We start from the raw sequence: 21,901 nt of genomic DNA, 5'->3' as shown, positions 1-21,901 counted from the left end.
GACTGATTACTGTCCCGCTCCGACTGATTACTGTCTCAATCCCTGACTGATTACTGTCCCGCTCAGGCTGATACTGTCCCGCTCCGACTGATTACTGTCCCGCTCCGAATGATTACTGTCCCGCTCAGGCTGATTACTGTCCCGCTCCGACTGATTACTGTCCCGGTCTGACTGATTACTGTCCTGCTCCGACTGATTTCTGTCCCGCTCAGACTGATTACTGTCTCGCTCCGACTGATTACTGTCCCGGTCTGACTGATTACTCTCCCGATCCCTGACTGATTACTGTCCCACTCCGACTGATTACAATCCCGATCCCCGACTGATTACTGTCCCGATCCCCAACTGATTACAGTCCCGATCCCCGACTGATTACAGTGCCGATCCCCAACAGATTACTGTCCCGATCCCTGACGGATTACTGTCCCACTCCGACTGATTACAATCCCGATTCCCGACTGATTAATATCCCGATCCCCGACTGATTACAGTCTGGATCCCCGACTGATTACTGTCCTGATCCCCGACTGATTACAGTCCCACTCCGACTGATTACTGTCCCGATCCCCGACTGATTACTGTCCCGATCCCTGACGGATTACTGCCCTGATCCCCGAGGGATTACTGTCCTGCTCCGACCGATTAAAGTCCCACTCCGACTGATTACTGCCCCGCTCCAACTGATTACTGTCCCGATCTCCTACTGATTACTGTCCCGCTCCGACTGATTACTGTCCCGCTCTGACTGGTTACTGTCCCGCTCCGACTGATTACTGTCCCGCTCTGACTGATTACTGTCCCAATCCTCGACTGATTACTGTCCTGATCCCCGGCTGATTATTGTCCCGATCTCCGACTGAATACTGTCGCGCACGACTGATTACTGTTCCGATCCCCGACTTATTACGGTCCTCATCTCCGACTGATTACTGTCCCGCTCCGACTGATTACTCTCCAACTCCGACTGATTACTGTCCCGCTCTGACTGATTACTGTCCCGCTCCGACTGATTACTGCCCCGCTCCAACTGAATACTTTCTCAAACCCCGACTGATTACTGTCCCGCTCAGGCTGATATTGTCCTGCTCCGAATGATTACTGTCCTGCTCCGAATGATTACTGTTCCGCTCCGACTGATTACTGTCTCAATCCCCGACTGATTACTTTCCCGCTCCGACTGATTACTGTTCCGCTCCGACTGATTACTGTCCCGATCTCCGAGTGATTACTGTCCCACTCCGACTGATTACTGTCCCGCTCCGACTGATTACTGTCCCTCTCCGACTGATTACTGTCCCGATCTCCGACTGATTACTGTCCCGCTCCGACCGATTACTGTCCTGATCTCCGGCTGATTACTGTTCCGATCCCCGACGGATTACTGTCCCGCTCCGACCGATTGCTGTCCTGCTCCGACTGATTACAGTCCCGCTCCGAATGATTACTATCCCGCTCCGACTGATTACTGTCCCGATCTCCGACTGATTACTGTCCCGATCTCCGACTGATTACTGTCCCGATCTCCGACTGATTACTGTCCCGCTCAGACTGTTTACTGTCCCGATCCCTGACTTATACTGTCCTGAGCTTCGACTGATTACTGTCCCGCTCTGACTGATTACTGTCCCGCACCGACTGATTACTGTCCCGCACCGACTGATTACTGTCCCGCTCCTACTGATTACTGTCCCGATCCAGGCTGACTACTGTCCGGCTCCGACTGATTACTGTCCCGCTCCGACTGATTACTGTCCGGCTCCGACTGATTACAGTCCTGCTCCGACTGATTACTGCCCCGCTCTGATGAATACTGTCCAGCTCTGCCTGATTACTGTCCTGCTCTGAGTGATTACAGTCCCGATCCGACTGATTACTATCCCGATCTCCGACTGATTACTGTCCCTCTCCGACTGATTACTATCCCGATCTCCGACTGATTACTGTCCCTCTCCGACTGATTACTGTCCAGATCTCCGACTAATTACTGTCCCGCTCTGACCGATTACTGTCCTGATCTCCGGCTGATTACTGTCCCGATCCCCGACGGATTACTGTCCCGCTCCGACCGATTGCTGTCCTGCTCCGAATGATTACTTTCCCGCTCCGACTGATAACTGCCCCGCTCCGACTGATTACTGTCCAGCTCTGACTGATTACTGTCCTGCTCTGACTGATTACTGTCCTGATCCGACTTATTACTGTCGCGATCTGCGACTGATTACTGTCCCACTCCGACTGATTACTGTCCCGCTCCGACTGATTACTGTCCCGCTCCGACTGATTACTGTCCCTCTCCGATTGATTACTGTCCCGATCCCTGACTTATACTGTCCTGAGCTCCGACTAATTACTGTCCCGCTCCGACTGATTACTGTCCCGATCCAGGCTGATCACTGTCCGCTCCGACTGATTACTGTCCCTCTCCGACTGATTACTGTCCCACTCCGACTGATTACTGTCCCACTCCGACTGATTACTGTCCCGATCTCCGAATGATTACTGTCCCGCTCCGACTGATTACTGTCCCGCTCCTACTTATTACTGTCCCGATCCAGGCTGATCACTGTCCGCTCCGACTGATTACTGTCCCTCTCCGACTGATTACTGTCCCGATCTCCGACTGATTACTGTCTCAATCCCTGACTGATTACTGTCCCGCTCAGGCTGATACTGTCCCGCTCCGACTGATTACTGTCCTGCTCCGACTGATTACTGTCTCGCTCTGACTGATTACTGTCCCGCTCTGACTGATTACTGTCCCACTCCAACTGATTACTGTCCCGATCTCCGACTTATTACTGTCCCGCTCTGACTGATTACTGTCCCGATCCCCGACTGATTACTCTCCCGATCCCCGACTGATTACTGTCCAGATCCTCGACTGATTGCTGTCCCGCTCTGACTGATTACTGTCCCACTCCAACTGATTACTGTCCCGATCTCCGACTTATTACTGTCCCGCTCTGACTGATTACTGTCCCGATCCCCGACTGATTACTGTCCTACTCCGACTGATTACTGTCCCGCTCCGACTGATTACTGTCCCGCTCCAACTGATTACTGTCCCGCTCCGTCCGATTACTGTCCTGCTCCGACCGATTACTTTCCCACTCCGACTGATTACTGTCCCGATTTCCGACTGATTACTCTCCGGCTCCGACTGATTACTGTCCCACTCCAACTGCTTACTGTCCAGATCTCCGACTGATTACTGTCCCGCTCTGACTGATTACTGTCCTGCTCCGACTGATTACTTTCCCGCTCCGACTGATTACTGTCCCGATCTGACTGATTACAGTCCCGTTCCCACTGATTACTGTCCCGATCCCCGACTGATTAATGTCCCGATCTCCGACTGATTACTGTCCCGCTCCAACTGATTACTGTTCCGCTCACTGTCTCAATCCCCGACTAATTACTATCCCGCTCCGACTGATTACTCTCCCGGTCCCCGACTGATTACTGTCCCGATCTCCGACTGATTACTGTCCCGCTCAGACTGTTTACTGTCCCGATCCCTGACTTATACTGTCCTGAGCTTCGACTGATTACTGTCCCGCTCCGACTGATTACTGTCCCGCTCCGAATGATTACTGTCCCGCTCTGACTGATTACTGTCCCGCACCGACTGATTACTGTCCCAATCGCCGACTGATTACTGTCCCGCTCCAACTGATTACTGTCCCAATCCAGGCTGACTACTGTCCGGCTCCGACTGATTACTGTCCCGCTCCGACTGATTACTGTCCGGCTCCGACTGATTACAGTCCTGCTCCGACTGATTACTGCCCCGCTTTGATGAATACTGTCCAGCTCTGCCTGATTACTGTCCTGCTCTGAGTGATTACAGTCCCGATCCGACTGATTACTATCCCGATCTCCGACTGATTACTGTCCCTCTCCGACTGATTACTGTCCAGATGTCCGACTAATTACTGTCCCGCTCTGACCGATTACAGTCCTGATCTCCGGCTGATTACTGTCCCGATCCCCGACGGATTACTGTCCCGCTCCGACCGATTGCTGTCCTGCTCCGAATGATTACTGTCCAGCTCTGACTGATTACTGTCCTGCTCTGACTGATTACTGTCCTGATCCGACTTATTACTGTCGCGATCTGCGACTGATTACTGTCCCACTCCGACTGATTACTGTCCCGCTCCGACTGATTACTGTCCCGCTCCGACTGATTACTGTCCCGCTCCGACTGATTACTGTCCCGCTCCGACTGATTACTGTCCCGCTCCGACTGATTACTGTCCCGCTCCGACTGATTACTGTCCCACTCCGACTGATTACTGTCTCGCTCCGACTGTTTACTGTCCCGCTCCGACTGATTACTGTCCCTCTCCAACTGATTACTGTCCCGATCCCTGACTTATACTGTCCTGAGCTCCGACTGATTACTGTCCCGCTCCGACTCATTACTGTCCCGCTCCGACTGATTACTGTCCCGATCCAGGCTGATCACTGTCCGCTCCGACTGATTACTGTCCCTCTCCGACTGATTACTGTCCCACTCCGACTGATTACTGCCCCGATCTCCGAATGATTACTGTCCCGCTCCAACTGATCACTGTCCGCTCCGACTGATTACTGTCCCTCTCCGACTGATTACTGTCCCACTCCGACTGATTACTGTCCCGATCTCCGACTGATTACTGTTCCGCTCACTGTCTCAATCCCCGACTAATTACTGTCCCGCTCCGATTGATTACTGTCCCGCTCCGACTGATTACTGTCTCAATCCCTGACTGATTACTGTCCTGCTCAGGCTGATACTGTCCCGCTCCGACTGATTACTGTCCCGCTCCGACTGATTACTGTTTCAATCCCTGACTGATTACTGTCCCGCTCAGGCTGATACTGTCCCGCTCCGACTGATTACTGTCCTGCTCCGACTGATTACTGTCTCGCTCTGACTGATTACTGTCCCACTCCAACTGATTACTGTCCCGATCTCTGACTTATTACTGTCCCGCTCCGACTGGTTACTCTCCCGATCCCCGACTGATTACTGTCCAGATCCTCGACTGATTGCTGTCCCGCTCTGACTGATTACTGTCCCACTCCAACTGATTACTGTCCCGATCTCCGACTTATTACTGTCCCGCTCTGACTGATTACTGTCCCGATCCCCGACTGATTACTGTCCTACTCCGACTGATTACTGTCCCGCTCCGACTGATTACTGTCCCGCTCCGACTGACTACTGTCCCGCTCTGACTGATTACTGTCCCGATCCCCGACTGATTACTGTCCCGGTCCCTGACTGATTAATGTCCCGCTCCAACTGATTACGGTCCCCATCTCCGACTGATTGCGGTCCCGCTCTGACTGATTACTGTCCCCATCTCCGACTGATTGCGGTCCCGCTCTGACTGATTACTGTCCCAATCTCCGACTGATTACTGTCCCAATCTCCGACTGATTACTGTCCCAATCTCCGTCTGATTACTGTCCCGCTCCGACTGATTACTGTCCCGATCCGACTGATTACTATTCCGCTCCGTCTGATTGCTGTCCCGCTCCGACTGATTACTGTCCCGCTCCGACTGATTACTGTCCCGATCGCCGACTGATTACTGTCTCACTCTGACTGATTACTGTCCCACTCCGACTGATTACTGTCCTGATCTCCGACTGATTACTGTCCCGATCCCCGACTGATTGCTGTCAGGATCTCCGACTGATTACTGTCCCGATCTCCGACTGTTTATTGTCCCGATCCCCGACCGATTACTGTCTCACTACGACTGATTACTGTCCCGATCCAGAGTGATTACTGTCCCGCTCCGACTGAATACTGTTGCAATCTCCATCTGATTACTGTCCCGCTCCGACTGATTACTGCCCCGACTGAAGACTGTCCCGCTCCGACTGATTACTATCCCGATCCCCGACTGATTACTGTCCCGCTCCGACTGATTACTGTCCCGCTCCGACTGATTACTGTCCCGCTCCGACTGACTACTGTCCCGCTCCGACTGATTACTGTCCCGCTCCGACTGACTACTGTCCCGCTCCGACTGATTACTGTCCCGCTCCGACTGATTACTGTCCCGCTCCGACTGACTACTGTCCCGCTCCGACTGATTACTGTCCCGCTCCGACTGACTACTGTCCCGCTCCGACTGATTACTGTCCCGCTCCGACTGATTACTGTCCCGCTCCGACTGACTACTGTCCCGCTCCGACTGATTACTGTCCCGCTCCGACTGACTACTGTCCCGCTCCGACTGATTACTGTCCCGCTCCGACTGATTACTGTCCCGCTCTGACTGATTACTGTCCCGCTCCGACTGACTACTGTCCCGCTCCGACTGAATACTGCCCCGATCTCCGACTGACTACTGTCCCGTTCCGACTGACTACTGTCCCGCTCCGACTGATTACTGTCCCGATCCCCGACTGATTACTGTCCCGCTCTGACTGATTACTGTCCCGATCCCCGACTGATTACTGTCCCGCTCTGACTGATTACTGTCCCGATCCCCGACTGATTACTGTCCCGCTCTGACTGATTACTGTCCCGATCCGCGACTGATTACTGTCCCGCTCTGACTGATTACTGTCCCGATCCCCGACTGATTACTGTCCTGGTCCCTGACTGACTACTGTCCTGGTCCCTGACTGATTACTGTCCCGCTCCAACTGATTATGGTCCCCATCTCCGACTGATTGCGGTCCCGCTCTGACTGATTACTGTCCCAATCTCCGACTGATTACTGTCTTGCTCCGTTTGTTTACTGTCCCGCTCGGACTAAGTACTGTCCCGCTCGGACTAAGTACTGTCCCGCTCGGACTAAGTACTGTCCCGCTCGGACTAAGTACTGTCCCGCTCCCCAACTGATTACTGTCCCGCTCGGACTAAGTACTGTCCCGCTCGGACTAAGTACTGTCCCGCTCCCCAACTGATTACTGTCCCGCTCGGACTAAGTACTGTCCCGCTCGGACTAAGTACTGTCCCGCTCGGACTAAGTACTGTCCCGCTCGGACTAAGTACTGTCCCGCTCGGACTAAGTACTGTCCCGCTCCCCAACTGATTACTGTCCCGCTCGGACTAAGTACTGTCCCGCTCCCCAACTGATTACTGTCCCGCTCGGACTAAGTACTGTCCCGCTCGGACTGAGTACTGTCCCGCTCCCAAACTGATTACTGTCCCGCTCGGACTAAGTACTGTCCCGCTCCCCAACTGATTACTGTCCCGCTCGGACTAAGTACTGTCCCGCTCGGACGGAGTACCGTCCCGCTCCCCAACTAATTACTGTCCCGCTCGGACTAAGTACTGTCCCGCTCGGACTGATTACTGTCCCGCTCGGACTGATTACTGTCCCGATATCCGACTGATTACTGTCCCGCTCGGACTGATTACTGTCCCGCTCGGACTGATTACTGTCCCGCTCGGACTGATTACTGTCCCGATATCCGACTGATTACTGTCCCGCTCGGACTGATTACTGTCCCGCTCGGACTGATTACTGTCCCGCTCGGACTGAGTACTGTCCCGCTCGGACTGAGTACTGTCCCGCTCGGACTGATTACTGTCCCGCTCGGACTGATTACTGTCCCGCTCGGACTGAGTACTGTCCCGATATCCGACTGATTACTGTCCCGCTCCGACTGATTACTGTCCTGATCTGACTGATTACTGTCCCGCTCTGACTGGTTACTGTCCCGCTCCGACTGATTACTGTCCCGATATCCGACTGATTACTGTCCCGATATTCGACTGATTACTGTCCCGCTCCGACTGATTACTGTCCCGATATCCGACTGATTTCTGTCCCGATATCCGACTGATTACTGTCCCGCTCCGACTGATTTCTGTCCCGATCTCCGACTGATTTCTGTTTCGACATCCGACTGATTTTTGTCCCGATATCCGACTGATTACTGTCCCGGTTCAGTCTGACCGATTACTGCCCCGGTGATGAAGAAGTAAATCCAACCCTGTGTTTGTACAAGGGCAGAGAACTGATAGGAGAAGTTACAACAAATTCTGCCCTTATCGTTCGTTCTTTTAAAGAGTGTAACAACAGAAGACAACTGATTTCACAGCTGCACAAACTCAGCATATTAACCCTGAGTAACAGTTTTTGTACCAAAGTGTAAAATGATGTTTACTTGAACAATGCTGTGAATTAAAAATGTATGGATCTTAACACTTTCTAACTGAAATTTGCAATTGAGCGTTTGAACGGTACAGAAAATGCTATGGGAGGATAAGAAACGTAGGTGTGTTTGAAAGACTGACATCTGCTACTCAAAGGTTAATACATGTTTAACATCAGTACAATATCGATTAAATTTAGCATGCAGCAATTTGGTCTAGTCCCTCATTATTCAGAGACCTGAACAGCTGACCGGTGCCCGAAAACTACAGAAGAAATTCTCATTGTCGTGTTTATTTTTTTTTACCTTTTTTTATGTGCAGGAGATGCTCATTTCTGGGCTTTTTCCTGAAACTACCTACTCTGTCACTGTGACAGCTTACACAACAAAAGGAGATGGAGCTCGCAGCCGAGCCAAGCTTGTGGCAACCACTGGTGCAGGTGAGTGATTTCTGGAGAAAATTATTGGGTTCCAGGCATTTGATCTATAATAGCAGCCAATGTCCAGACTCAAAGCACCAGAGCAAACTAATTCAAATTCTAACCTGCGAAGACTAGGGCAGTTATTTCTGGAGTTTGGAATTTTTTTCCCCCTACCCTTCCATATGTAAAGGAATAAAACAGCAGGGAGTCCATTCTGTCTATTGTCTGTGCCAGAAATGTCAGAGGCAAGAATAGATTCGTACAAATCTTGCCAGTTTTTACAGGCAAGCTTGCTGGAGGTTAAGCTTCATTCTCTTCGGTGTTGTTTTTTGTCAAAGAAAAATCAGAGCCATGCAGAGTTTCAGTGAAACCACTCTTGTAGGGAGGTTTATGAGCGCTGCGATCAACTGCTTAAAATTTTAAGTTACCTCTATATTTCTGATTTCATCTGATTTGCACCTTGAATTTTAGTGTACAATTTGTGCAGGATTCAGGTGCACATGCTGCCTTCTGCAATTCTTTGCCTTACTGTTTCAATTGTTTATTTGTGTCGATTAAAAGGAAGCAATATAAAGCCCGTTTTTTTTTTTAACTCTTCTTTCTGATCATTGCTGATGGCTTAAATGGCATTTGTCATCAATCGCAAAGGAATATTGAAATTAGGTGTGCCTGTGAAGCGGTGCAGTGAACATAAAGAGGTGACTAAAGATCTGAGGCATTGATGTTATGATGAAACCCGACTCAGGTGAACTTTGAGAGGAAGCACCTGTTTTGAGACCAAATCAAGAAAGTATTGAACCCAACTGCATTCTGGGGCTGACTACCCCTTAGCTGTAAAATAAAGTTATCCAGTTTTGAAGGAACTGCATCTCCTAGGAGACGAGCAGAAGCAGTAATCCTTTTATTGGGTGTAATCTTAACAAGTTCCAACAAGGGAGACATAATAAGGCTTAGCCCATTGTGCTGTGGTAGTGATGGACACCTTAACCATCACGACCATACCACATTGCCAAGGCAGTAGACATGCCAGTGACAATTCCCTCAATACTTGTTGGAGCTGGCATATATATTGCTGACAGGTAGAGAATCAAAACTGTGAGCCATATGTGCATTCTTAGGCAGTTAGTTATACAATGCAGCTGTTCAAAGACAGTATATTGTTAAGTGGGATAAATGTTTTATTGTGCTGTTGAACTCCAGAGAAGGTGCCTTCAGGCCTGAAAAGGCATGTCTTTTGCACTCACTACTTGATTATTCTTAAAGCCAGAGTCATGGACAGAAAATACTTACGTGTTTGTTGGAAAAGAAAAACTTAAAATGAGGGACGGAATTCTCCGGGGTGGTAGTGGGCGTGATCGGAGGCGGGCCGGGTGGGAAAGTTATTTTTGACATCCCGCCCCCACACGTCTTTCCCCCGGGCACATCTGTTATCGCGGAGCCGACCCGACCGGCAGCGGCGGGGGACCCAGTTGCGATCATCATCAGATAGTTTACAGACAATTGAGAGCCTTTTTTCATTTACTTTTTAAATTTCCCTGCATGGCCACGGGATTCACACAGCTCGGGAACCATGTCTGTCAACCTGAGGCAGGAGTTCAGTGGCCATTGCTCCAGCTGATTACGTGACAGCATCAAATGTACAGTAAAAGCTTCCACCTGACAGATCATCACTTTCCTCAGCAGAAGCTGTTGCTCAGTTCATTTCCAGCACAGATTCTGCAGGCTTCAAATCTTTCCAGCAAAGTCTCCATCCAGTGTCACCTCATTGGAAGAACTTTCTCACCATTGACAGAATGCTTCTGTCATCTGTACTTCACCTGTCTTCTATTCCATCAACATGGGTGCCCTTTATACTGTCTCACCTTGGTCCTCAGAATCGGACCATGTTGAGCCCCAACACCAGCAGCAACAAGCACACCAGCAGCACCAACATCCACACCAACCTTCTCTGCAATCACCTGATGCTGCACAGGACACAGGGCATCAGCACCCGACCACATTGCTGCATGGGAGGCCAGGGATGGACTCATCATGGCCAGATTTAGTTAACTTTACGCCAAACACCCAGATGGCTGCCACATGATGTGCCAGGTTGGCACCACCCCACACCAACACCTTAAAGCATCCCTGCAATGACCAAGCCATTCCTTTCATGCTCATTACCATTGCGGGGGGTACCGTTATGTCTCACCATTCACTGCAACTCACTAAGCCACTTCCAAAGATGCACGCAAATCTGTCCAAGACCAAAAAGCGTTGAAAATAAAGATTTTTATGTTTAACCTCACATTAACAGAAACTTTACAAAAACATTGGATAAAACACTCAAGTGGCTACCCTTGTGTGTTGTTAGTTGGTATGATTGCACTAAGATGAGGGTGAGTGTGAGGGGTGGCTATTGAGATGGGGCAGTGATAATGAACATAGAGAGGGATGGGTGGAGGTGCAAGGTAAGTTGGTGTAAGGATGTGCAGGAGTAGGGTAGGGAAGGCAGTGTGATGGGGATGTGTTGAGTGGCACAGCAGGATGAGGTTGAGTGTGGCTTTGTACTAATGTTTCCTGATCTAATGAGGTCATTGAAACGTTTGCGGCACTGCAGCCTGGTCCTCCTGACCACATCCCTGCTTGTGCCCTCCTCTGTAATCTGCAACCAGGCTGTCTTGGTCTCCCTGCGTGCTCTGACTTCCTCCATAAGCATATGGACAAAGTCATCGGAGAACCTGGGTGCAGCCCTCTGCCTCTGTGCAGTCATTGTCAGTGTTTGCAGCACCCCAATGCTGTAGTGCATGGACAGCACTATGTTAGATTAAACTTCAAATGTAATGTGGCCATGATCCTTTTAAAGATACCGGCTGAAAATGCGTCTGAATGACATCACCAGAACCACTCCATCTAATTGGGCCGGGTAACGCGCTGGGCGGGCTTAATAGGCCCCATTACGGTAAGTTCACTTTCAGCAGTGGGATGGATCCATCAGCGGGGTCGCGACCTGCCACCGACACCGCCCGCTCCGGACCCGCCCAGGTAGGCAAAATTCCGGCCGATGTTTCTGTTGACTGTTGCTCAGGCAGGGTGACTTGGGGTACATTCACACTACAATTGTACAGTTGGTACAGAGTGTAACTGCAGCCTGAATCTCGAGTCATGGGCCGATCTGACATTGAAGTGAGGCAGAGTGATATTCTCTGAAGGAGAGAGTCTGACTCCATTTCGCTTCAGAGTTGACACCCTATTCACACGACACATGTTTAGCCAAAACTGATACGCATCCATATTAACCTTGTGTAAATGCGCTCATAAACAGTAGCTGTGTAAGATCGTGTTCGAAGATGGATTATTCCACAAAACTATGAGTAAAAGCAACAAGAAGCCCCAGTTCTAGATAGCTAGGGGCAGCACGGTGGCATAGTGGTTAGCACTGTTGCCTCACAGCGCCAGAGACCCGGGTTCAAATCCGGCCTCGGGTGACTGTCTGTGTGGAGTTTGCACATTCTCCCCGTGTTTGCGTGGGTTTCCTCCGAGTGCTCCGGTTTCCTCCCACAGTCCAAAGATGTGCGGGTTAGGTTGATTGGCCATGATAAAAATTGACCCTTAGTGTTAGGGGGGATTAAATACGTGGGGTTACGGGGATAGGGCTTGGGTGGGATGGCTGTTGGTGTAGGGACTGGGTGCTAGGGTTTGGATGATCAGCCATGATCTCGTTGAATGGCGGAGCAGGCCCGAAGGGCCGAATGGCCTACTCCTGCTCCTATCTTCTATGTTTCTATGTTAATTGTTGAAAGTGAATGGTGCTCTGCTTTGGGCTTCCCTCAACACCCAAAGTTTTCTCTTAGTTGTGGTAGCATGGGGCTACATCTTTTGTGGTTCCATGCATACCCTTTCACAGGTATCTGATTTGTGAGAGTATCATCTTAGGAGGGGGCCAGGTGATCTGCTCAACCCACAGCACTCATTCCAGTAGCTGACATTCAGAAACAGAAGACATCGTTCTTCACCACGCACATTACACAGGCCTGTCTGAAAGCTTTGCAACTAATGTCTGCTGCCATCTTTCTGGCCCAGCACACTCTATTTTTCTCACTGAACTTTCTCACTGTCCTATCTCATTGGTACTGCAGGCAAACCCCAGTCATAGCTCGTGAGTATCAGCCCAAACATCCTCGAATGGAAGGCAATGCCTCCTTGAAAAAGTGTAACATCCCCACTGACACCTGGGAATCCCTGGCCCAAGACCGCACAAAGTGGAGGAGAAGCATCCGGGAAGGCGCCGAACACCTTGAGTCTCTTCGCCGGGAGTAAGCGGAAGCCAAGCGCAAACAGCGGAAGGAGCACACCTCAACCTGTGACAGAGACTGTAGGGTCCCGCATTGGACTCATCATTCACCTGAGAACTCATTTTTAATGTGGAAGCAAGTCATCCTCGATTCCGAGGGACTGCCTAAGAAGAAGAATGGGGGTGGATTTTGACTTTGTGCAGCAGTGTAAACCGACTGGTAGTGAATCGGCAGCCCGTTTTACATCTCTTCTGATTTTCATTTCCATTGACTTCAATTAAGTTAAAATTGGGAGAGATGTGTAATGGGCCGCTGATCCAATATCATCTGTTTTCCACAATCGCACAAAGTCAAAATTACCCCCAATACCGCAACAGACATTTGGCTGCAGCTATTATTATTTTTAAAATGCTTCCTGCACTGAATGAATGACATATTTGAAGACTAGGCAGATAAAAAGGAGTCCGGAGGGGGAGAGGGAGAGTTTGCAGATCTTAAATGTGGTGCCAATATAACAGTACCAAGAAATAGCAATGCCTCATAGCTTCTGATAATTGGATACAAATGGGCAAAGCTGTCAGCAAAATACCAATAAATCTCATTAACTGTGCATGTTTATGCATGCGTGCATGTGTATAGCTGATCCAGTGAGCGTGGACCACGTCTCTGATCCTGCACACCTGTTAGACATAAGTCCAGCTCAGAACTGGCAAGAACAGGAGGAAGCCCCTCAAGAAATCCAGCAGCAGCACAGCAATATCGATCGATCTTCTGTTGTGTGTGCAGCAGGACTTGGCGTTCCATCTGGCAGAGGCGGGTAGCAGGGGGGCCTCAGTGGCACGCTCTCTATATGGGAGGCTCTGTGCCGGAGTCTGCACCATTGGGAATCCAGGGTGGAGAGTTTTACACGGAGCAGTCTCTTGCAGTAAGTTTTTAAGTTATTTCACAGACTCCCAAGTCACTTGTAACTTTCGTGGCCTGGATGAGTCCGTGATCCACATATTTGTTGAATGTGAGAGGTTGCAGCCCCTATTCAATTATTTGAGGGGGTTGCTCCTCAACCTCTGGCTTCACTTTAGCCCCACACTCCTAAACTTTGGCCACCTGGTGTAATGGGGGGGGCTGGAAAGTCAGAGGACTTTCCTGTGCGTCTGCTCCTGGGCTTGGCCAAGGTGGCTATCTATAGGTCCAGGATGCACACGTGGTCCATGGGATGGGGCGGGTTTGGGTTGCTCTGGCTGCCTGAGGCCTTCCGCGACTGGTGAGCACCGCAAGGAAGAGAGTGCCTTATAGACATTAACGATAATATTATGATTTAGTTTTATAAGTTTTTTTTGTTTTGCTGAAGTATATTTTCTGTCTAAATTCCTTTGCTAGTTGTGTCTGTTTAAAAAAAAAAGGGCATGTGTTTTAAAAAAAATTCTGTTGATGACACTGGGCCAACTCAGTGTCAACCTTATGGATGTTTTAAAAAATGCATGTGTAGCAGGACAAATAGGAGATGAGGGTCCACAGTTGTAGGACTCAGAAACAGTCCATATCCAAGGGTAAGGACCTATAGGCAGAATCTCACATTTGGGACTGACAGAAGATCAGTGTCAGAGGAGGTTGAGATTCATGTGTAATGCAATTACTCAACTGTGCCGTATGGTAGCAGAAGATTTGAGGATCTGCTCTTTGATGAACGCAGCTCCCTGTGGTTATAAAGGGCACAGTGGCACTGAATGCATTTATCACTGGATCAAGTCGGTCACCTGGAGTAGCATTGGCCAGAAAACAAGGTTCATCCACATTGAAGTTGTCACTGTTCTGCAGGGATAGCAGGCTCATCTAGTTCCACAGAGCTCTGCAGCAACAGTTGCAGAGATAGTAATAATTGAATGCCACTGGTGTCATCCTTAAGGCAACATCAAATGATAGCTGTGAAGATTGAGAAACCCACAGTCATGGCCCATGACCACCATCAACCCCAAAGTTATCCATTCTATCAACAAGCAGATAGCCTTTTATAAACAAACAAGGATCCCAGGTTTAGATGCACAATTCCCAGGCCTTGCCTCATGCCACCTCAACTTCACAACCACTGAATTAACGCTTCCATAGGATAAAGCACCCCATGCTCAATTGGGCAAAAAATAATGATTGGCTTAAATAGTCACTATTTGATAAGCTGATCGTGGTGATTGGCTAAAATATCCCATTGGCGAAATGCATAACAATGAAAACAATGATTCTGTTCAATGGACAAATAGGAAAACTTTCATTTCAGGAGTAGGTCAACACCAACAAGACCACCCAATCAAATTACTCAAATCTTTTCAAACACAGCAACTACCACAAAATCAACCAGTCAGGGCAAATATTTTTTTTTTGGCAATGGTGACAGAAACAGACATTAAAGCTAGTTGAAAAATTTGGGGGGGGAATTGGGTTGGGGCGCTAATGGGGCGCAAAGCACCTAGCGCCCGGGCATGGCGCCGCTAACGCCTCCCGCGAAATTCAGCGGGAGGTTAGCGGTAGCCGGCAGCACCCCGCGGTGCTACGACTCCGACGATGAAGTCATCGCCGTGCGCAGTGTCCTGCTCACGCCCCAGCCGCAATCTTCGCTCGCGCCCCCTGACCTACCGCCGGACGATATGTCTGACAGGGTCAGGGTGCCATGTTTGTGGCCGGGGCAGTGCAAATTAAAGGGCAGGTGCCGGGTGACCAAATTTTTTAGGGCCACTTGCCAGCACCTGCCCCCCCTCGCCTCCTTCTGCGGGGTGCCGGCCGCGATCGGTCAGCCCAGCACTCCTCTTGAGTGCCGAGCTCTTTTCCCGGCACCTCGCTCCCCGGTGGTCCAGCAGGGCCCTGGTGAGCACTGCGCTAGGCCCCTCCCCTTTAATCAGAGGAGGGAGGCCTGTAGTACCGCGGCGCTATGTGCCGACGTGTGGCGCTGCTGCACGTAGCACCACGATATTGAATGGTAGCGCCCCAAGAGGGAGGGGGAGCGCTTCCAGTAGTGTCCCGCCTCCTGCTTGGGGCACTACCAATCAGTTTACAGCGGGGGGCACTAATTTTTTCGGGGCGTTAAAGTAGCGCTCCAGCGAAGTTAGTGCCCCAAAGGGGTGCGACCCAATTTCTCCCCCTTTGTCTTTTCTGGGCTATCTCTGTTTTCTGCACCCAATACAAAAAAATGGGGAGTGAAACAAATAATGAAATTTTCTTTGAAAAACATGCTGTTGCTTAATATCTGTTAAGGCCTTGTTAATGGGCTTTCAGGGAACGATGTGGCAGTTTGGTACAGGGGTAATTAAAACAACCAGGTACAAATGAGCTCACTCGCCCAGCTGAAGTTTATTCAACAGTGAACAGATAAGCTCTTTCACAGAGTAGCTGTTCATCATGGATGTTCCTGTGATTGTTGTACTGTATTAGCTGATTCAGTGTTACTATTAGTGGGAGAGGGCTGTCTGGGAGCACAGCTCCACAGAATAAGCACACACCCCACCATCGAACCATTGGGCTTTTAAACACCAACTGCACTGTGCTCACCAGCACGTCAATCAGCTGCGAAGCTGGGTGTGTAGCACTTTAAACAGCTGAGTGGTAAGCTGTTGAAAAGTTCCGGTGCAATGAACAGCTATATACAATATAAAATTATACATTATAGCCCAGCTGAACATAGAATGTACACCACAGAAACAGGCCATTTGGCCCAACTGGTCCATGCCGGTGTTTATGCTCCAAACAAGCCTCCTCCCACCCCTCTTCATCTCACCCTATCAGCATATATTTCTGTTCCTTTCTCATGTACTTAGCTAGCTTTCCCTTGAACACATCTATGCTATTTGCTCCAACTATTCCCTATGGTACAAAAGCAAAATACTGCGGATGCTGGAAACCTGAAATAAAAACAGAAAATGCTGGAAATACTCAGCAGGCCAGGGCAGCATCTGTAGAGAAAGAAACAGAGTTAACGTTTCAGGTCGATGACCCTTCGTCAGAACTGAAAAAAGTTAGAGATGGAACAGACTCCATATGGTTGCAAGTTCCGCATTCTAATCACTCTCTGAGTACAGATGTTTCTCCTGAATTCCTTATTGGATTTATTAGTGATAATATTATATTTTTGGCCCCTAGTGTTGGATTGCCTGACAAGTGGAATCATCTTCTCTACCTCTACCCTATCAAACCCCTTCATAATTTTAAACACCTCTATTAGATCCCCTCATTTGTGGGAAATTGGAAATCTCAAGGTTTGGATGTGTAACTAAATTATTACTAATACAAAGGAAACCAGAGCTAACAAGACATTAAAGTATAATTTTCAAAGAAATTACTCCAGCAATGTGCACAATTTTTAAACCTTTGATTGTCGTCTTTGTTTTGAATTCAAAAACCTGGAGGATGATTGCACCACACATGGAAGCAAACACTTGGGCCGCGATTTTGCCAGCGCTCAGAGGGTGGGTTTAGAGGCGGTCAAAGGGTAAAATCATTTTGATTGACGGCGGGTTGCGATTCCTGCCGTCAACCCACCTCCAAACAATTTTCCCAAGTGTCGGGTCCCCGATTTGCGCATGGACCCGACACCTAGCGGCAGGAAGAGGATTAAAGGCAATTACCTGCCTATTAACAGGTAGTTGCTAATAGTTGACAGGCTATTTTTGAATTTTGCCGCTTCTGCCTCGGGTTTCCTGATGTCCGGACACCACGCCAGGTAAGTGTAGCGTGTTGTGAGCCTGCTGCAATGTTTCTGGATTGATGACAGCTACAGAAGTGGTGTAAAAGGATCCAGTGTTGCACATGGTGAGTCTCAGAGGTAAGAAAATGTTGGGAAATGCATTTTTAATACATTTACACATTTCTTTAGGTTACAAGTTTTGAAATCCATGTCCAGTGCCATCTCATTGGGAGAACCACTCTCACCAGTGACAGATCGCTTCTGTCACCTCACCTGCAGCTGCAATCTATTCCAGCCTATGGAGGGAGTCATTGGAGAGCCTGGGTTCAAGAGGTCACCTTTGTGCAGTGATTGTCGGTGTTTGCAGCACCCCAATGCTGTCAAACACTGAGAAATCAACTGTCAAAATAAAATTGTGCTTGGTCCCTTTAAGAAAACCGGCAGATGACGCATCATCAAATGATGTCATCTGACCAGCTTCCTCTTAATTGGCCGGCAAGCCCGCAGGGCGGGCTTAACAAGGTCAATCAAGGCAAAATCACATCTGTGAGCTGGATGCAGCTGGGGGTGGGATTGGAAGTCGGAAACCACCTGACCCGCACCCAACCCGCCTCCATTAATAAAATCGCGGCCTTGGTTCTAATGCCATGGGTCTATAAGGCAGTCATTTAAAATCTGATTATGGCCCTGTCACTATACAAATTCACTGCTCTGCTAAATTCCTTACAGTTTTCCACTCTCTGGAGCTGGATTAACATCCTTAGTTGTTACTTAACTAGTTAAGAGGCTGTTAAGCAACATATGAAAGGCATGAAATGGCCATTATTGTAGACAAAACCCAATTGACCAGATTTCTTCAGGTAAGACTAACAAAATCTTACAGGAGCTCAGCCAGCAGTGACCTGATGTAATTAACATTTCTGTTAACGGCTGTTACGAAATAGTTGGGATTAACACCTCTCAAATCAGAAAAAAAATCACTCAAACAATTGCTTCACTTAATTTACAAACATAATTTTGCTTCTTCACTCAGGATACTATGTACAACTCGGGATAACATTTATAGGATAACAGAATACACAGCGCTGGAGAAAAAATGAGCACACTCAACCATAAAATTGGTCACTTATTGTTAGAAATGCCTCCAAAAAGTTCCCCCTGCGTAGGTTTGAGTTGGTAATTTCACCACTTTCAAAAATGTGGGTGTTGAGGGTTTCTAGCTGCAGTGGACCCACTGTGTGTGTGATGCATGATGGGGAAGGGGCTGTAGTTTTTGCCCTGCTCTATGGAACTACAATGCCCAGAGCGCACCGTAACAGCCAGTGCCGTATTCGAGCTCCTAGTGACAAATTCTGTGTCTGTATTAGGGCAGGACAGAGATATGGAAGTATGAATTTTCAGTGCTGCTACAGAACTACATTACCCGGAGTGTATCACAGGCAGGTAGAGCACTTACAAATAATAACTCCTGTGAGCATCAAAAATAAAAAAGATTTCATCTATTCAGTCTGTTTTCCAGTGTTTTCCAAATAAAATTTGTATTGTTTGGAATGAGGGTCTTTTGTATGTCACTGAAAGGAGCTACTCTTTTCTGTTATGTAAATAGCTCAGAAAAAGAAAGGCTTCGTAGAGGAAGGAGGGAAGAATAAGCATATAAAATACTTGCACCTTGAGTGAATACTGCAGGTGCACTGTGATAGCACATATTGCAATGTGAATAACCAGGATTAAGTGGTTTTTGGGAACGGTTACCAAACAGAGTTATTGAACCTCAAGCAAGTTTTAAAAGTGGTCAGTAAATAGCAATATAAATATTATTATAGCCTAGAAATTAATGTTGGCAATATTAGTGGATGATTGCTGACGGCTCTGTTGATGAGCACTGTGGGGTGTTTTAGTTATGTTAAAGGTGCTATATAAATAGTTGTAACAGTAAGGTATGTAATATGCTTTATGTCAGTTATGAAATATTGCTTCAGTAAATTTCCTGCATTGCAGCTATTGGTGAACACCAACACATTTAAGATGCAGTAGGACCACGGTTAAATATCAAACACTGGACTCCAGGTCTAGCCACAAGCAACAGCACATTTACCAATGTCAATGAGTTGTAATTTTGTCTTAAAAGTTCAAATGACATTCTGAACTGTTGGAACATTTCTCTCTCAGTTTGATATTGTATACACCCTTCAACTTAATTGGAGCTTTCTGACTTACTGATAGATATTGATTATTCTTTGTCAACTCTTGCCTAAAACCATCTTGCCACATCTTTTGGATACTTGTGTTAATCTTATTAACTAACACCTGCCTGTATTTTCACCAGAACCAGAATCCTGAGACATTTACCAAACATAATGTGTGATGGAGGTGGTTCTCAGGGAACGCAGGTTTTTGTACGTGATACATGACTCGTTCTTGAATTGACAACTACATGAGCTAAGTGTAATAGCAAAACACTGCGGATGCTGGAAATCTGAAATAACAACAGAAAACGCTGGAAACACTCAGCAGGTCAGGCAGCATCCGTGGAGAGAGAAACAGAGTTAACGTTTCAGGTCTGGGGCCCTTTGTCAGAACTGGAAAAAGTTGGAGATGGAACAGGTTTTAAGCAGGTGCAGGGAAAGGGGGCGGGAGGAGAGGAAAGAACAAAAGGGACAGTCTGTGATAGGGTGGAAGGCAGGAGAGATTACATGTTGCAAATGGGGATGGCAGAATCATCAACAGCTGCCGCCTGAAAAAATTGGGGGGGGTTATAGAACTATGAGATAAGTGTATCTTGTATACAAACCTTATGGGGATACCAATGAAAGAATTTTAATTCACGTCTTACTTTATTGTTACAGTTCCTGGGAAACCCAGGCTTCTGGTTAGTCATACACAGATGAACACCGCTCTTATTCAATGGCACCCTCCCGTAGAAACCTTCGGACCAACTCTGGGATATCGTTTAAAATTTGGACGCAAAGACTCTGAACTGCTAACAACGTTGGAGTTTTCAGAGCGCGATGACCATTACACAGCTACTGACATTCACAAAGGCACCTCTTACGTCTTCAAACTCTCCTCAAAAAATAAAGTCGGCTTCGGGGAAGAGATAGTGAAAGAAATCACAATCCCGGAAGACCGACCAAGTGGATTTCCCCAAAACCCACGTGCTGATAGCTCCACGGCTACAAGTATTCAGCTGAGCTGGCAACCACCAGTCTTGGCGGAACGGAATGGTTTTATCACTAAATATATTGTGCTGTACAGAGATATCAACAGCCCAAACAATCCAATAGAGCTCTCTGTGGCTTCTCCTGAGACAAGTCTGAAAATCATCAATCTAAAACCAGACACCACTTATGATATCAAAGTGCGAGCTCATACAAGTAAAGGTCCTGGTCCATATAGTCCTAGTATTCAATTCCGGACACTGCCACTGGATCCAGGTAGGATTTGTCTATTTGTGTGCTCCTAGATGCAGGTGGGTGACGATATTAGGGAGTTGGGTCACAAGATTATACATTAGATCTCACTGCTTTCTACCAACTTGAAAGGTAAAGTTCTTGAGACTTAATATACTTTGGGGACTTCTGTGCTGCAGTACATGCATACTGTTGAGACTGCATAAAACTGCATGACTTACAAAGGTAAGTTTTACTCACTAAGATTTACAGAGATTCAAGTTGATAACAGGTTGTGCAAAATACAGGAAGGAGAGGTGATTTGTGTATATATGTTCAACTGATAAGAGCACTGATACGGTCCAAGCAGAAAGTTGGAGCAGTCCCATCTAAATTGTCACTCTTCTTCCTTTTTCAGCAGTGTTTGCAAAAAATTTTCACGTGAAAGCTGTAATGAAGACATCAGTTTTGTTAACGTGGGAGATTCCTGAGAACTACAACACTGCCATTCCTTTCAAAGTGAGTTATTTTGCCTCCACTGTAAATGTTTCCTGTGACACTGCTTATGTTCGATTCTGCGGAGGTGCAGCATAGTTTTAGATTGTATAAGATTATTTGCCACTCGCATCTCTTAAGGGTAGAAATTACTATCGTGGATGTTACTGTGCAAATGCTTAACTTGTACCAAATTCTACTGCCCACTGTGTTAACACAGACGTTAATCCACTTATTTTAAACTGATTAACGTGACTGACAATAACTTCTACCCTTTAATCTTTTGTTGGCACATTGGAACAAGTATGGGCTTCTGAGGGGAGTTTAGTTTGTTTACTTTTTATTACAGTCCTTGGAAGCTTCAGTAAAAGAGTGATGCGGATTTTTTTGTGGTTTCGCTGAAGATTATTACGTGAGCCACGTGCAAATTGGCATAGGTACAAAGAGTTTAGGAAAGTCAACATATGGGATACTGGCACCAGCACTGGGACAGGAAGGAGCTGTACTGTTGGGACGGGCTGCACCTGAACCAGGCTGGGT

The 21,901-nt window shown here is 48.0% G+C and overlaps 1 protein-coding gene across 13 annotated transcripts in view; it reads left to right on the top strand.

Annotated features, from left to right (window-relative positions):
• LOC147124842 (receptor-type tyrosine-protein phosphatase delta-like) overlaps positions 1-21,901 on the top strand; it is a 921,962-nt gene that overhangs the window by 885,363 nt on the left and 14,698 nt on the right. For 8 of the 13 annotated variants that reach the window (XM_085993952.1, XM_085993950.1, XM_085993946.1 and 5 more), the window contains 3 exons: positions 8,438-8,555; positions 20,324-20,911; positions 21,285-21,385. In XM_085993952.1, coding sequence (XP_085850078.1) covers positions 8,438-8,555; positions 20,324-20,911; positions 21,285-21,385 — 807 coding nt within the window. Of the gene's footprint in view, positions 1-8,437; positions 8,556-20,323; positions 21,113-21,284; positions 21,386-21,901 lie in introns of those variants that run through there. The other 5 variants (XM_085993956.1, XM_085993963.1, XM_085993971.1 and 2 more) reach the window with 2 other exon arrangements.

The sequence above is a fragment of the Somniosus microcephalus genome, chromosome 1, assembly GCF_052327205.1.
Source record: "Somniosus microcephalus isolate GS21.2 chromosome 1, FLI_Smic_1.0, whole genome shotgun sequence".
Lineage (NCBI taxonomy): Eukaryota > Metazoa > Chordata > Chondrichthyes > Squaliformes > Somniosidae > Somniosus > Somniosus microcephalus.
Note: the sequence above shows the minus strand (reverse complement) of the source record. Positions and strands in the feature narration are given on the sequence as shown.